This window comes from Oreochromis aureus, linkage group 13 (assembly GCF_013358895.1).
Source record: "Oreochromis aureus strain Israel breed Guangdong linkage group 13, ZZ_aureus, whole genome shotgun sequence".
NCBI lineage: Eukaryota > Metazoa > Chordata > Actinopteri > Cichliformes > Cichlidae > Oreochromis > Oreochromis aureus.
In genome coordinates, this window is record NC_052954.1 from 23,828,765 (window position 1) to 23,843,557 (window position 14,793).

Consider the following 14,793-nt stretch of genomic DNA (forward strand, 5'->3'; position numbering starts at 1 on the left):
GATGGATGTAGCTTTTGGATCTGAAAGTCAAACCATTCCTAACGTCCCTTTAAATCTTATTTTTAATAGCCAGCAGTGGATGATCCTCTAGTTACAAAAATGTGTGTTTTCAGAGGAGTCTAGGGGAAAACGATCCTTTGGCTACTTAGTCTGTGAGCACAGACTCACCTTTGCAGTAAAATGTAGTATAAAGCAGGACATTCAACAGTATGAGTGGGAAGTCTTCTTTGGTTTCATGGTCAGAACTGCCCCTTTACTCATAACATCCAGTTTGAAAACACTAAGATGCTGATGGTTAAATTGCTGTGCTGGAGGCTTCACTAACCTTTGGCTACTATCACGATGGCTTATTTGAAGTCTTCATACTCAGACCTCAGATTTTATGTTGACATTACTCTGTCATCTAAAACTGTGGTAATAAAAGAAGACTATTATGAAGTTGAAATATGTGGTTATTACACTGTAGGTGCTATAATTAAACACCCCGAGGTAATTATTCTGCATGGTTTTAATGACCCTTTTAATGCACACCAACTTTGCTTGCCCTCCTGCCCTCACATTATAACAGACTCATCGTCTAATTTTCCATCTAATAACTCTCACTAGTTCCACATACTAAGTTCTGCACATTAATAGAAATCTGAGTTCCAAATGAAAATCTAAATAATGGTGCCTTTCCAAAGTGACCACAGGTCTTCTGGGGCTTCATCGCTGACACATGGTCTGGATAACTCATTCTGGCTTCATATAAAACAAACACTTCATACTCATAGTGCTGAATGTCTTGAATTACAGCAAACCTACTAAAATTACCTGCTTCTTATTTTGCAGGCGATTTTTAGTAAAGCAGGTTTGTTGTTTATCAAGAAAAAGTCTGATGCATCGAAATTTTTCAAATGCATTTGCAGTGAAAGGTTTCTATGATGACGAAGACTCTTAAACGGCCTATATCTTTATGTTACTATATGTTATAAGTACCAGTCATTCCTGAATCTGCACAGGCACTGACCATGTGCTGCAAACAAACAGGGGAAATCCCCTCAATAAAGACCAGACTGTCATCAACAGACTGAACAGGTTTTATCATAGAATGAACAAACACAAAGCACATGTCACTGCTCTTTTCTGCACTCTTTGCTCACATTGTGGACCGAACATGACCTGAATGCTTCAGCCTCTTCAGAATTAAGGGTGGTTGGGGGGGGTGTCTTTGTAACACACCTCATGCTGCAATCGTGACCAACAACTTTTCAGCTGTGTCACAGAGCCATGAGAGTGAGCTCCCTAATGCAGCTCTGCTATGATTCGCAGTCAATAGGCCGTGGCTCTCTGCCACACATTCCTTCACATGACTGGCTGTGATTAACATGCAACGTGGATCCCTCTGGTCCAGCAGACAGACAAAAACGCAGACAGATAGGGACATTGAGAGAACTGGAGAGAAAATGCAACAAACATATGTGCTGCAAAGCAATGCGTTTTCCTTTAAATATCAACACCGTCCAAAGATTTTTACCTGCCAGGAATAAGTGAGCGTCTCTGCAAATTGGTTGTGAAACGAGCATTGTAGTATCTGTCAGTTGTTTTTGCAGCTTGTTGTGTATGAACACTAACAAGATCTGGACTGACTGCAAGCCAGCTGTGTTTTAAAGACCCATCTGGTTGCACCTGCATGCTCACTTTGCTTCACTTGCACTCTGAGTACGAGGCTAAATTTAGAACACTTTCATTCCAGACTTGAATCGCCAAACCAACATAATATTTTTTAACAGCAGGTTAACGGGAGAATTACAAAACCGTGAGTTAATGTTTTTATTCTGTTGTGCTGGCTGTGAGTTCAGAAAGCTTGGTCAAAAATACCTTTGCAGACTTTCTCACTCCAACTAACTCAGGACTCTTTGGATAAATGCTTATTTGTCAAGCCTTAATTTGGCCAAATGAACTCAGTACAGTACTCGGTGAAACGAATTCAGAGACTTGTACATACATGGCAATAGACACACAAAGGTACGTCTGTAGTTTTGTAAAAGCTGTTTCTCTTTACTGCAGTATGGGACTAGACAAGGAGATGTGGTGGCACATTTATGTACAGTCATCAAGGGCATGGATACCATGCTAATATAATGGTGGAATAATTGTACAGCATTTTAAAAAACAAGAATTGGTTTAGATTTTATCCCTACAGTCAAAAGTCAAATATATACATACATACCTTTACTTAAATCATTTAATAAGTGATGCTGAAGGTTCTGCAGGATCTATTAACTATAAAAGGCCAAGGCCTATTAACTTCTCAGTGATCATGATTCACTGCAGCTGGTAGTTTGTTTTTGTCAAGATAAAAAGGATTTGTTTGACTCAGTGATCAATACTGACCAATACTCAGAACAATGAGAGAGTCCAAGGAATTCAGCAAAGATGTAAGAAGAGGAATTGTAGCTTTACACAAGTTATGAAGGTCTCTTGGAGCCATTTCTAAAATACTGGATATTTCAAGATCATCAGTTCAAATAAATGTATAAGTTAATCAGAATTGTGACAACTTTGCCAAAGTCTGCAAGAAAAGCCAAAGTATCACCCTCAGATGAGAGAAAATTGGTTAAAATCCTTAAAACAACCCAGGAAATACCAAGACACAAGCCTCCCACGAACTGGAAACTACTGCAACACCAGCTTTACTGTACATAGAGAAGAAAGTTTTACACCACCATAGACCAATAGGGGGCTGACCAAGAAAGAAGGCCCTGCAACAACAGTAAGCATGACTGAAATTTGCAGCTGCCAACATGCACTAACCACATGTCTTCTAGAGAAAGGTTTTACAGTCAGGCGAGACAAAGACTGATATTTGGCCACAGCAACAAGAGAACAAGAGGTGCAACTTGCTAAGGGAAATTTAACCACATATTAATAGGGGTGTGTGTATATAGTTGAGCCTGTATAATTCTGACCCTGTGTGGATGACAGAAAATCCAAAATAAATTCAAACTTGTGCACCAAATTTAAAGTCATTAAACATGTACATGTACAATCATTGCACCCTGGAAAACAGATAGTTCAAAGAAATCATTAAAAACTTACCATGGCTTACCGTTAAATTTTAGAAAATACTTGTATAGCTGAAAATTAGATATTGTTAGAAGTTCAATAACACCCTCAAGCCTGTATGCTAGCTAAGAATTAAAGCCAAAAGGCAATTAGCTTAGATGCGCATAAAGACTGAAAGCATACCTTTGTCTCGTTTGTTTAATCAGTACATAAATAGAAATGTCAAATAACTATAAACAAGTAGTTAAATGCTCATATTATTTCTTGGCGAACAGAAGCCAAGTGCATGCCTGCTTTGAGTCTCTACTGCCAAGTCTTTACACTGAAAACAAAGCTAATCAGCACATCTGGCTCTTGCTTAATGTTTAATGTAGACAGATGTATGGTCTTATTGATCTTCTTATCTCACTCTTGGCAAGAAAGTGAATGAGGACTATTTCCAGTATTTAAAACTATTCCTTTTATGGTGTGCTTGCTTAGATACGAAGCAACAAAAACAAAAGCGAACAAAAAATTGATGGGGTTCACTCACAACACCTCTAACTACCACATCTTCTATATTTTGCAAGACTTCTAGAAGTCTGACACTTTAACTAACCGGTGCATCAATCTTGATGAGGGCGATGTCTGATTTCTCATCCACGTCTTTGATTTTGGCATCATAGGAGGCGCCGCTCTTTAGCTCCACTTTCACTCTGTGTTTATTGGCCACCACGTGGGCATTGGTCACAATTTGGCCATCTTCAGACACAACAAAACCAGAACCACTCGCCACTGCCACTTCACGCTTGGAATAAGTCATCCTGTGGAGGGAAGAAAGAGAGACATTAGGAAAGAGTAGGTTAGACTACTGCTATTCTTTCCTCTCCCCTTTAACAGTTTTTCCAGAATAGTAAAATAAAGCAGTACATGGTGTAATAGAAGTGTTAAATGCAAACCAAAAGAAAACGAAGTTTAAAGCATGTGAGTTTGTACACTAACTATATATATCTATAAATAGTAAGAAGGTGAGTATATAAAGCTAAGCTGGAGAGGTGAATAAAACAAGAGACAGATCTAAGTGAAACAAAGACGGAAGAAGGAGAGACAGAAATCTGGAAATCAGAGAGTTTTGACCTTCAAAAAAACCACTTCACAAGTGATGGTGACAGACAGAAGAGAAATGAGACAGATGGAGAATCAAAGTGTCAAAGAACAACCAGAAGCAGAGATTAAAAAGCACAAAAAGCTGGTCGGATGATTTTTAAAAAGAAGATGAAAGACTAAACTTGAGAATAAGGTGCTCTACCAACTGGTGCAGTGTGTTTAAGTACACAGGTAAGTTGTAAATTCTAGGGTTTTTCAGTCTGCCCCTCCCCAGCACCGAGCACAGACACACAGGTACGCGGCTCATACTTGCGGTAAAGTTCAATGTGAACCACAGACGGAGCAATTTTCTCCACCACGTCGGCAATGAAGTTGTACTTGTGCCTCGGGCTGTCTGGATTGTCTTGAGCTGGAAATACATCATGCACACACAAATACACAAATAGGATGTCAGCCTGGTAAAAACAAACTAAAGATGCTTGGAAATACTGCATGATGTAAGAGCTGTGTGAGGATAGAGAACCAACAAATTAAACTACCCTTCATCATAACACATCTGGGAAAAGAACAGATGACAGTTCATCTGCGGTTGAGACTGTCTAGGTCTAGGTCTGACACACATGTACTCACTCATTTACAGAGTCTGGTAATAAACCTTACAAATAAACACTTCACACTGACATTTACCCTTATCTTACCCCGTGGTTAAGGGTGAAAACAGAGCAGTTCTAAAACCATCCACAGCTCTTTTGTCAAGTATAACACGCAGACAGTGTGACACTGCATGTTAAGGGACTGCCAAAGTCACTGAATCACCCATCCAGCTTTGGCTAAGTCAGGAAATGCTGACTGACTTACCTGCTCATTAAATCCTACCCAAATGACAGTTTAAGCAAGGCTATGAATCAAGACGCCCCCAACCTTTCCCTCTTTGCTTTTCATCCTTCCATCCATAAGCTGTTATTTTGCCACGTACTTTGAACTATTTTGTCTCACAAGAACAATTTTCAGTCATTACTTTCTCCTAGATGACAGAAATTGCAAAAGTATCATCCCCCGGATATCAGTGATTGCACTGAAGGGTTAAGGAACAACAAAGAGACACTTGAGTTGCAGTTAAGCTAACACCAGCATTTAATGAGCATCATGCTGCTGTATGGGACACCATTAAAAAGTACAGTCCACAAACATTTGACAAACTGCAGGAAGTAAATTCTTCTGTGTGTGGTTGAAGTTTTCGTGGTCCCAGTGAAGCACCAGAATTTGTTTAGCGGGAGTTTGTTAGCTGTGAGCTAGCAACCTTCATTGAAAACTGAAGATAAAAGATGGATACAGATCAGTTCTGTATCTGAAAAAAAATAATGCTAATTCAAAAGTGACTTAAACCAGATCTCTTTTTGGTGGACTTTTGTGGAGGGCAACACTGAAAAGTTAATGAAGACATAAAATTAACATTGAGCAGAACTGAGTTTAACGTATCGGAGAGGCCCTTCACTACAGTTCACAACAGTTTCTCATCAGGCCCCTTGGGACGACTAATTACCAACCCCTGCTGGAAAAAGTCATAAGGAAAATTACCTTACTTCTCACTTGGATTAACACTTTCCTGATGAGTATGTGGTTTCCAAGTTGGACCCACCCTTTCCAGCACTTCCAGTTTTAAAAGCTAAAATGCTCTTCAGACACTTCACAATGGTAGGTCAGGAAAAAGTGGGTCAGTGACTTGGTTAGGAACTGTTATGTTTTTAACTGAATCATGAACGCAGAAAGATGCATGCATGCACACCTGCGACAAGTAGCTCACAGTAGTAGTGATTCTGGTAATATTGCTCCTCCCACCTTCCCTCTGCTGAGCTGTAATGTAATTAAAAGTCCTTTACACTGGATGTAGACAGAAAACAGTTCTACATGAACTTACTTGCATTAAGGTTTTTGGATTTTTTGCTCTTGTTATTAAATATTAACAATGGCAGTAAGGTCATGCTTTTTGGAAAGAGACACTGTTGTTGAGGAATATCATTTATTTCTACCGCATTAAAGTGAGGCACCAATATGTCCAGAACTGGACACCAAAACAGTCTAGATGGATGAACAGTGCTACAGTACGGAGGTAAACATATAAAGTACATTTTGAGGTGAGAATTCCTTCTAGATACACCCTTTGAGCATCATGAATGTTTTCCAAATCAACAATTTTACTAGAAATTTTTTGAGTACAGATGTATGTACTGAAATCCATTTCAGTCCATCTAATAATTGTCAAGCTATATCTAAAAAAAATTGAAATGCCCACCTCATAATGTAATGAAAGGACAAACGAGGGGCTCACCAAAGTTAGCAGGTTTCTGGGCATCTGGCGATTAAGATTCCCTGTGCAGAATTTTACTATAATCCATCAAATAGTTGATGATTATTTCTGGGCATACGGTGTACCAAATGCTATTCTTAGAGCTAAAAGCCACTGGAAGAAAAAAAAACCCAAGTTGCTCATAAATAAATGTAACCACTTTTCTTTTCCAACCCCAACATATATTTTCCTGAACTTTAAATCAAGTATTAAACATTATAAATGCCACACAACTTTCTTGCAATAGTATGAAGAAAAGATGGAAATGTTGGAGTAATTTCCTCCCTGCTAGCTTCAAACCCGGGGGGTTTCGTGGTCAGCTCTGATAGGATTACTGTGAGAGAAAGCAGGGCCCAGTGTCCAGAATCTGTGCTGTTTCTGGAGTGCACAGACAGGCTCCCAGTCTCTTCCACTTCGCCATGTTATAATGAGTGAGGCCTCCTTGCACACATGCGGAAACCAGGAACACTCTGCTGCCACTACAATGCCTGTGTGATGATAGCAGACTTATAGGCCTAGTGGTGGTGATTTGTTAGAGACGGGATGTCATGAATCAGCCATTTTCTCCTGAGTTATATAGTGAGATAGATTATTTCATTGCTTAACTGAGCTTACAGCTGAAGCTTAGAAAGACTTTACTGTTGGAAAATTAAGTTGACTTATGAGCGAAACTGAAAAGAAGCTGTCTAGATGCCAAAACGTGACTGATTCATCTTGATATGTGGAGAGAAAGTGGGATTTAAAGGCTTCTGATCACTGTCTCATCTAAGTATTGCTCACGAAAAACCTCTCCACCTACTGAACTGCTGCTATAGTAAGATGGGATCTGTGATTGCAAGGTAATTTTCTAAACAGCTTATGTGTGTGTGTGACATTTATACATTTAATTAGAGTCATTATAAGGAAAGAAAAGAGGACATACTTTTGATGGTGTGAGAAATGGTGTGTTCAACTTTTGAAAATGGGTTTGTGCCTGGAGTCGTAGAGTACATTATAATAGACTCAGAAACTGCATGCGGTTTCAAAATAACTGCATGCAAATTTAATGAGTATAATTTGCCCGCAGGAGCTATTTGGAGATTACCTATAGGCAATCATTTACAAGCTAATGTAAAAGTAAGCTGTGGGTCACTAATAAACAAGGCAAATGGCTTTTTAGTTCAAAAAAAGCAAATTGAACTAGAAATCCAAGTAACAGTGTTTTTCTCATAGGCAACAAAACCAACATAAACACATATAATATCCATGAAAAACACCTGGTTAAAACATTTTAACAGGATCACCAATAATAGACTGAAAGCAATTTTCATGCAGATTGATCATATAGAGATATAGACTCACTTGCCACTTCATTAGGTACACCTGCTTAACTACTTGTTAATGCAAATATTTAATCAGTCCATCACGTGGGGGGGTAAGACTTTGTATGTGGCATAGTCATTGGCATCAAATGGAGTGGTCTGTTTATTTCAGGAACTGCAGAATCTGCTGGGACCATTTGCTAGAAAAAAAAGAAAAAGAAAAAATCCAGTTGTCTGGACAAAAATGTCTTGTTGATGGCAAAGCTCAGAGGAGAATGGCCAGACTACTTTAGGCTGATAGGAAGTCAACAGTAATTCAAATAGCCACTCACTACAAACAGAGTGCGCAGAAGAGCATCTCTGAATGCACAGCACATTGAACCTTGACGTAGCAGACTACAGCAGCAGAAGACCACACCGGGTTCCACTCCTGTCAGCTAAGAATAGGAAACTTGAGGCTACAGTTCAAATTGGCTCTTCAAACTTGGACACTGAAAATTGGAAAAATGTTCCCTGGTCTGATGACATGTGATTTCAACATGTGGTCAGAATTTGGTGTAAATTCCATGAAATCATGGATCTACCCTGCTTTCTATCAGTAGTTCAGGCTGATGGTTTAATGGTGTGGGGGATATTTTCTAGACACACTTTGGCCCCCTCAGTACCAAGGGCGCATTGTTTAATTGCCACACACTATTTGAGTATTACTGCTGACTATATCCAGCCCTTTATGACCACAGTGTACCCATTTTTGTTCTGGGTGCTTCCGGCGGGATAATGTGCCATGTCACAAAGCTCAAATCACTTCAAAGTGGTTTCTTGAACATGACAATGAGTTCACTGTACTCAAATGGCCTCCACAGTCACTAGATCTCAGTCCAATAGGGCACCTTTGCAATGTGATGCAACATTATTGATGTGCAGCCCACAAATATGCAGCAACTATGTGATGCCAAAAACCGAGGAATGTTTACAACACCTTGTTGAATCTGTGCCACAAAGAGTTTAGGCAGTTCTGAAAGCAAAATGAGGCCCAAGCTTGTACTAACAAGGTGTACCTAATAAAGTGGCTGGTGAGTATATCTGTGTGCACCAAAGACGCATAAACAACTTTATAGAAAGTAAACTGGAAATGGACTATTTCACACTTGGTAAATTAAGAAGTGATATATTTGGTGTAATAGCAAGTACACACTCTTGTTACTCAGACTCACCCTGTCAGACACTTAATCTAATTGCTTCAGTTTATAGGAAAGCATTAGCAGAAATAACTACTGACTATAAAAGTAGTATGATAATATGATAAACAGTAATACTGTAAATGTTAATGACTAGCAGCACACCACAAAATATCACTTGAGTTTCAGGGCAATGGCAGACTGAGACTTATGAACACTCTTGTCAGTATCACAGACATTACACTGCTATTCAGCAGATATTTTGGAGATGGCACTTAAGGTTAAAGTAGGGATGGGTCAAGTGAGTTGCATGTAATATAGAGTGGATGTGGTGTTTAGATTTTTAAGCAGTCCAAAAACAAAATTGTTCTTATGTGGGAGGATGGCATTCCTACTAAGCAGTAACTTATCCTGACAGAGAAGCGTATACACACTCTCACGACACAATTTAAATGATATACTGACATAAAAACAGTAATAAACCTGCTTTAAGTTCCTGTGACCTGATGAAGTTAAGACTTTGCCCACATGCAAGACATATTGAGAAGTGTGGTAACTGCAAGAGCCTAATAAAATTTAAGTATCTATTAACAATAATCAGATGTCTGAAAGAGTTTTTTGGAATCAGTTCAAGCATTAAATGTGGGGAAAACCATTCAAAAACAACATTTATTAAAAGGAACCTAATTTAAAAGTACTCTCCCCTCCCAACATACACACTCAAAGCCCCCCTAACCTCACAACCCCATACATCCATTACCCCTCCCCACTCAACACACAAGCTACAGATCAGGGCGTCTTATCTTCTTCAGATTTCCCATGCATAGGGCCCTTCGTTTTATTGGTTCCTGCAGACTAAAAGACGATTTGTGTTCTCCTAAGAAAAATCCTTAAGAAATGGAAAAACATAGATGTGAACAAAGTGGATTCAGTCCAGCTAGAATTAAGCTAATGCACTAGGAAATCTTTCAGATATGTTAAGAAGGAGGGTCAAAGGAAAGGATCGTTATCAGCATGGACATGCGGTAAGAATGCAAAGAACACAGCCATCAGTTATTCTCTGGCATTTTAGGTTTGTTTTCCTTTAGATCACAGGCGATTTAACTAACCAAAGGGGAAACTCATATAAGCTCTGAAAGAGACAAACCAAGTTTAGAGTAAATCATTAACTTAAAGATAGAAATGTTTAATAAATTAACTCTTTCTCTTTTCACTCTCACATTGGCATGAGAAAAGTGACGGGAAGGGTGTATCGCCCGTATATAAGGTGTACCAGGTGGAATACAGGATTAAATGAACCAATCGGTGAAGAGAAAGTCAGGACAGCAGTAAGGTAAGGCACATGAGGTATGGATGAGTGAAGAAAAGGGTACGTCAAATGGGTTGTTGCCAAAGGACGTTATTGATTGCTTTAAAAAAAAGCAAATAAAATGTAAATACTATGGTTCCTCTTTGGCCTTAAAAAGTAACTACTACAGCAGAGACTGGAGAATCATGGCAAGCATGCGCCTTAGTACATATGTTATTATAAAATTACTTCCAGTAGGTCATTGATTTTGGCTCACTGTACTTCTTCAGTGATTCAGTACATATGAATGCTAGCTTGCTACAGTGTTAAGACCATGAATCATTTTGTTTCGATGGGGCTTTTTTCCCAGTTATGAAAGCATACATTTGAGCTGTTTATAATACTACAATGACACACTGGCAGCTGTTTCAAATGACTCACTGAGTGATTATAATTAACCCAATTTTTCCATTCCCAATATTGATTCAATTTACCCTATTTTAATCCAGTGAAGTTAATTTTTTCCATTGTGAACTCCATCTAAGGTTGAAAGCACACAATACAACCAGAAACACACACACTGAGTTAGTAACAGGGCAGTTAGAGCAGCATGGAGAACCCATTCAAAACCATGTCACATTTTATTGTTAGAAAATGATGTATGTCGATCAGTACAGCAACTTCAAGAGCAGGTTTTAACCCTTTAAAGGACATTGAACCAATGCAATATTCAGTACAGTGTTTACTAACACTTATCATGGCCCATAGACAAGAATGGAGGTACAGTAATTTGGTGTGGTGCAAAAGCATCACATTTCTGTAATTAGTGCAATTTAGGCAATTCAGACATACACATGTGTTTTCATGTTGCAGTCAGTATTAGATGACATTAAAAAGAGGCTGAGCACGGAAGAGGCTGCAGCAAATATAGTTTAGCAGAGAGAGGAATGAAGGAAGCAGGAGAATTACAGACATCAAACAGGAAAAAGAACAGATGAGAAAAGCAGACAGGCAGACATTCAGAACCAAAAGCAGACACTGACAAGTAGAACAACAATAACAAAAGTCGCATGCATGTGCCCAAAAATTATGTTTTAATATCATGAGTGGCTGAGACAAGTTGCCGAAGAATGTGCGTATTCAGCAGATGTCACTCGCTGGAGTCACAGAGTACATTCTGCAACATCAGCTCTGAATTAAAGAGCAGCGCAAACTGTGTCGGGTTTTCAACTGGATAAAAGTCTAAACAGATTGTAAGAAAGTATTGTCAGCCTCATCTTCACGTTCACACCTTCATGCAACCCCTCGTCACAGTTTGAGAGGCACCAAGTGATTCAGTTCTGATCTCCAATACTCTTCAGCACTTTTCCTGTCAGTCTGTGTCACATTAATGCTTTTAAACTGCCAAAAAGTTTTTTTCTGCACTTTTAAAAAAAATAATTAGATCATTTTTAACAACTATGACACCAAGGTCACAGTCAAATTTTGGCCTAGTTTTTTTCTTTTTTTCCCCCAAAATGAGCTACGCCTTTACTGTCCAGACACAAAATGACATCATGCAACTAAACTCACACGGTTTTTCTTAACATGAGGCCAGGTTGCGGTGTATTTCAAGGCACTCAGAGGGGTTTAAGTTTCTTTTCAGTGTCAGCTCTTGACATTCTGAGTCAACAGACCTGTTCACAATTTATGTTAAAGTTGACATTTTTTTTAAATATATGCTACAGACTCTTAGTCAGCACCAGCCTGGACAGGGACACATCTAATGCACGAAATGAAATGCAACTTCCAGCTTTGGAAATTCTCACAGGGTGTCTTGGAAAATCAATAGCACTCACCACAGTCTTGCTCAGTTTCAGACATGGTTAGCTGCTCGGGAATGACTTAACCATTTAAGCTGCTTACATGACTGACAAACAAATGTGGCGATGCAGTCTGCCCTTCCACTGTGCCCACATGGTTTTTGATGTACATGTAAAACTTTCCCGAAAATATGGGTTGCTAATTTTGTGTTTTCCTCAATGTCTCCCGCCTGTTTTAAACAGTCTTCAACAGAGGTGGAATTTTGGCTTTGAATCAGTGCCAGGAATTCCTTCGTGTGACTGTTAAGTGTGATTTATGAGTGACAACACAGACCAGGAGTGAAAGACACTTCCACAGTCAAAAAGAGAAGAGAGGAAGAAGCTGGGGTGGGGGGGGGGCTGTGACAGGGGGAATTCAGTTAAGTTTCTTGAGGTAAGTTATAGATCTTTGATTCAACAGGTGTTGAACCTTGTCATTCATGTGTCTTTAAGTGCACATATGTTGCCAAATTTGAAAAAAAAAAAAAAAAAGTACGTACACAGTAACAGTAAAACTCATAAAGGACACAATGTTTTTACCACCTGCAGCATCACTAGTGATCGTTTTTTCATTCCTGGATGTTTTATGTCATGCATAGGTTGTAAACAATTACACTACTAATGATGATATATGACTCATTGATTCATTCTGTACAGAATGTGCATTCTCATTTAGGCTGTACTGTTTCACAGAGCAGCAGATGTGAAGAGTGAAGTCCCATTATAAGTGAGCTTCACTGATTAGGAAGAAATACCTGTCACATGACACTATGACAAAATGCAGGTCCATACTGAAACACTTACATATATCATTATAAATATATCTCCAGTTATATTTAATAACAGTTTATATCATACATATCAGGCTTTGACATTCCATTCCATTCAGCTAATGCACATTTTTCAGGCAAAGACCACATGGCATAAAGGAATCAACCAGATTATAGTCATGTGACTGCTGGTCATGCATGCCAGAGTAATCCTAAGGTTCACATCAAGCTTTACAACGGGGCATAACTCGTGGCTTCATTCAGCCATGGGGGAAAAAAAGAAAACAAAACAAAAGAAAAGCCCTCTCTGATCAAGTCTAATTGTAATGCAGGATCAAGGGGGAAACCCACTTGAATGGCTGCTCTTGTGGTTCCAGACACATGGGGATTGTGTGCCACTGAATGCAACGCTGAGCTACAACATCTGTGCGACCTTGAGACAATAAATGCCCAGTGAGGAATGGTGGGGTCACGTTCAAGAGCAAGTTGTAAATAATGAAGGTAAAACGGCCAAAAAATGACACCATATTACAGAAAATGTGCAACGATTGATTTCAGCTGCAAAACTAATGTTTTTGGCCCACAACGCTCAAAAGAGAGTAGCCTATTCGTGATTCTTGACACTACTACTGTAATCAATTAACTTTAAACGTCGAATCTACTCCCTCCCATTTATTATCAATATCTCAGTGTATTTAGGGTTAAGGGTGTCTTGATCAAAACAGTTTGAGTTCTACCTTTCCCGCAGGCTCCTCGCTGAATGAAAAGAACAGGTGGCTGTTGCAATTTCTGCGCCCGTCGGCTGACCCTCTTCAGCTCGCAGATATTCCGGTAGGACACCCCATCGCTTCCACAAACCGCTTCGGTGGTTTTGCACACGCAAATCCCACTCTTGCTTCTCCTCCTCACCGTCACAGTGTATGCAATCCCGCCGGAGACCGAGCACTCCAGCTCCTCTCCGCACACCGGGTCGCCGAGTTTCCCACTGCCGCCGCAGGCTTCGCCTTCACCGGAGGCGCACACCGGGCAGCAGTGGCAGGCGTCGAGGGTTTGTCCTGTCGGACAGTCCGCTGGTAGCCGAGGACACATCGACTTATCACACCGGGGAGGACATCCGACAACATACCGGCTGGAGATTTGCGCATCCGCCGGCACGGTTGCAAAGAATGCGATTACGCACAACAGCAACCAAAACATGTTTCAGACTGAAAAAGAAGCTCCCCTAAAAAGTCACCAGAAAGTTTTAAAGAGTTCCAAAAGTTCGCTCTGTGCTAGCAGTGTTATGGGATGACAGAGCTCAGTGCTGAGGGGGGAGTCTTCCCAGCTGGAGAGGCATTTAACAGAAACTCCACTGCGTAACCAATTACGCGATTTTACGTTTTTGCTGGCACCGCATCAGACGTGCAACTCACTTTCTAGATAATAACAACAAGCAGGGTGATTGGTGGCTTTACGTGACGTACTGAATGGAAGAGTTCAATTACTGATATGTCTCCAAAAGTGTGAAGATAAATAATCAGAGGAAAGAGCAGAAAATTGCCATGACTGGTGGGAGGAAGTGATTTTAAATATATTAGTTTTATTTCAGCCTATTACAAAACTTAAAATATCAAGGTCAGCTTCAAAACAAGCAAGAACATTGAGAATATCGAGAATATTTTAGTCCACCAGTGTTTCCTTACGATGACTGATGGATTCTGACTTGCAAACAAACACTAGTACAAGAAATGAGTAATAGCAGAATAAGGATGCATGTAGCCCAGATGTTTTACGCTATACAGCCTTCCACACATCCAGCGTGACTATTTCCTTATGGTGTAGTTATTTATTTATTTTCCTGTTTTATTGCTTCCTTGTGAGTCAGTCCTGGCACCCGCACAAGCCTCATGGCTAATTAGAAAAATCAGTGGTGGAACAATAATTGCGTGGATTGT

General features: G+C 39.7%; 1 protein-coding gene across 1 annotated transcript in view; it reads right to left on the reverse strand.

The window, feature by feature from the left end:
* The window catches only part of LOC116325745 (serine protease HTRA1A-like), a 28,047-nt gene extending 13,856 nt beyond the window's left edge, over nt 1-14,191 (reverse strand). Inside the window, exons 1-3 of the mRNA XM_031746742.2 lie at nt 13,597-14,191; nt 4,444-4,543; nt 3,647-3,851 (exon numbers count right to left, since the gene is read on the reverse strand). Coding sequence (XP_031602602.1) covers nt 3,647-3,851; nt 4,444-4,543; nt 13,597-14,056 — 765 coding nt within the window. The 5' untranslated portion in view covers nt 14,057-14,191. The remainder of the gene's footprint in view (nt 1-3,646; nt 3,852-4,443; nt 4,544-13,596) is intronic.
* Nucleotides 14,192-14,793: the final 602 nt, after the last annotated feature.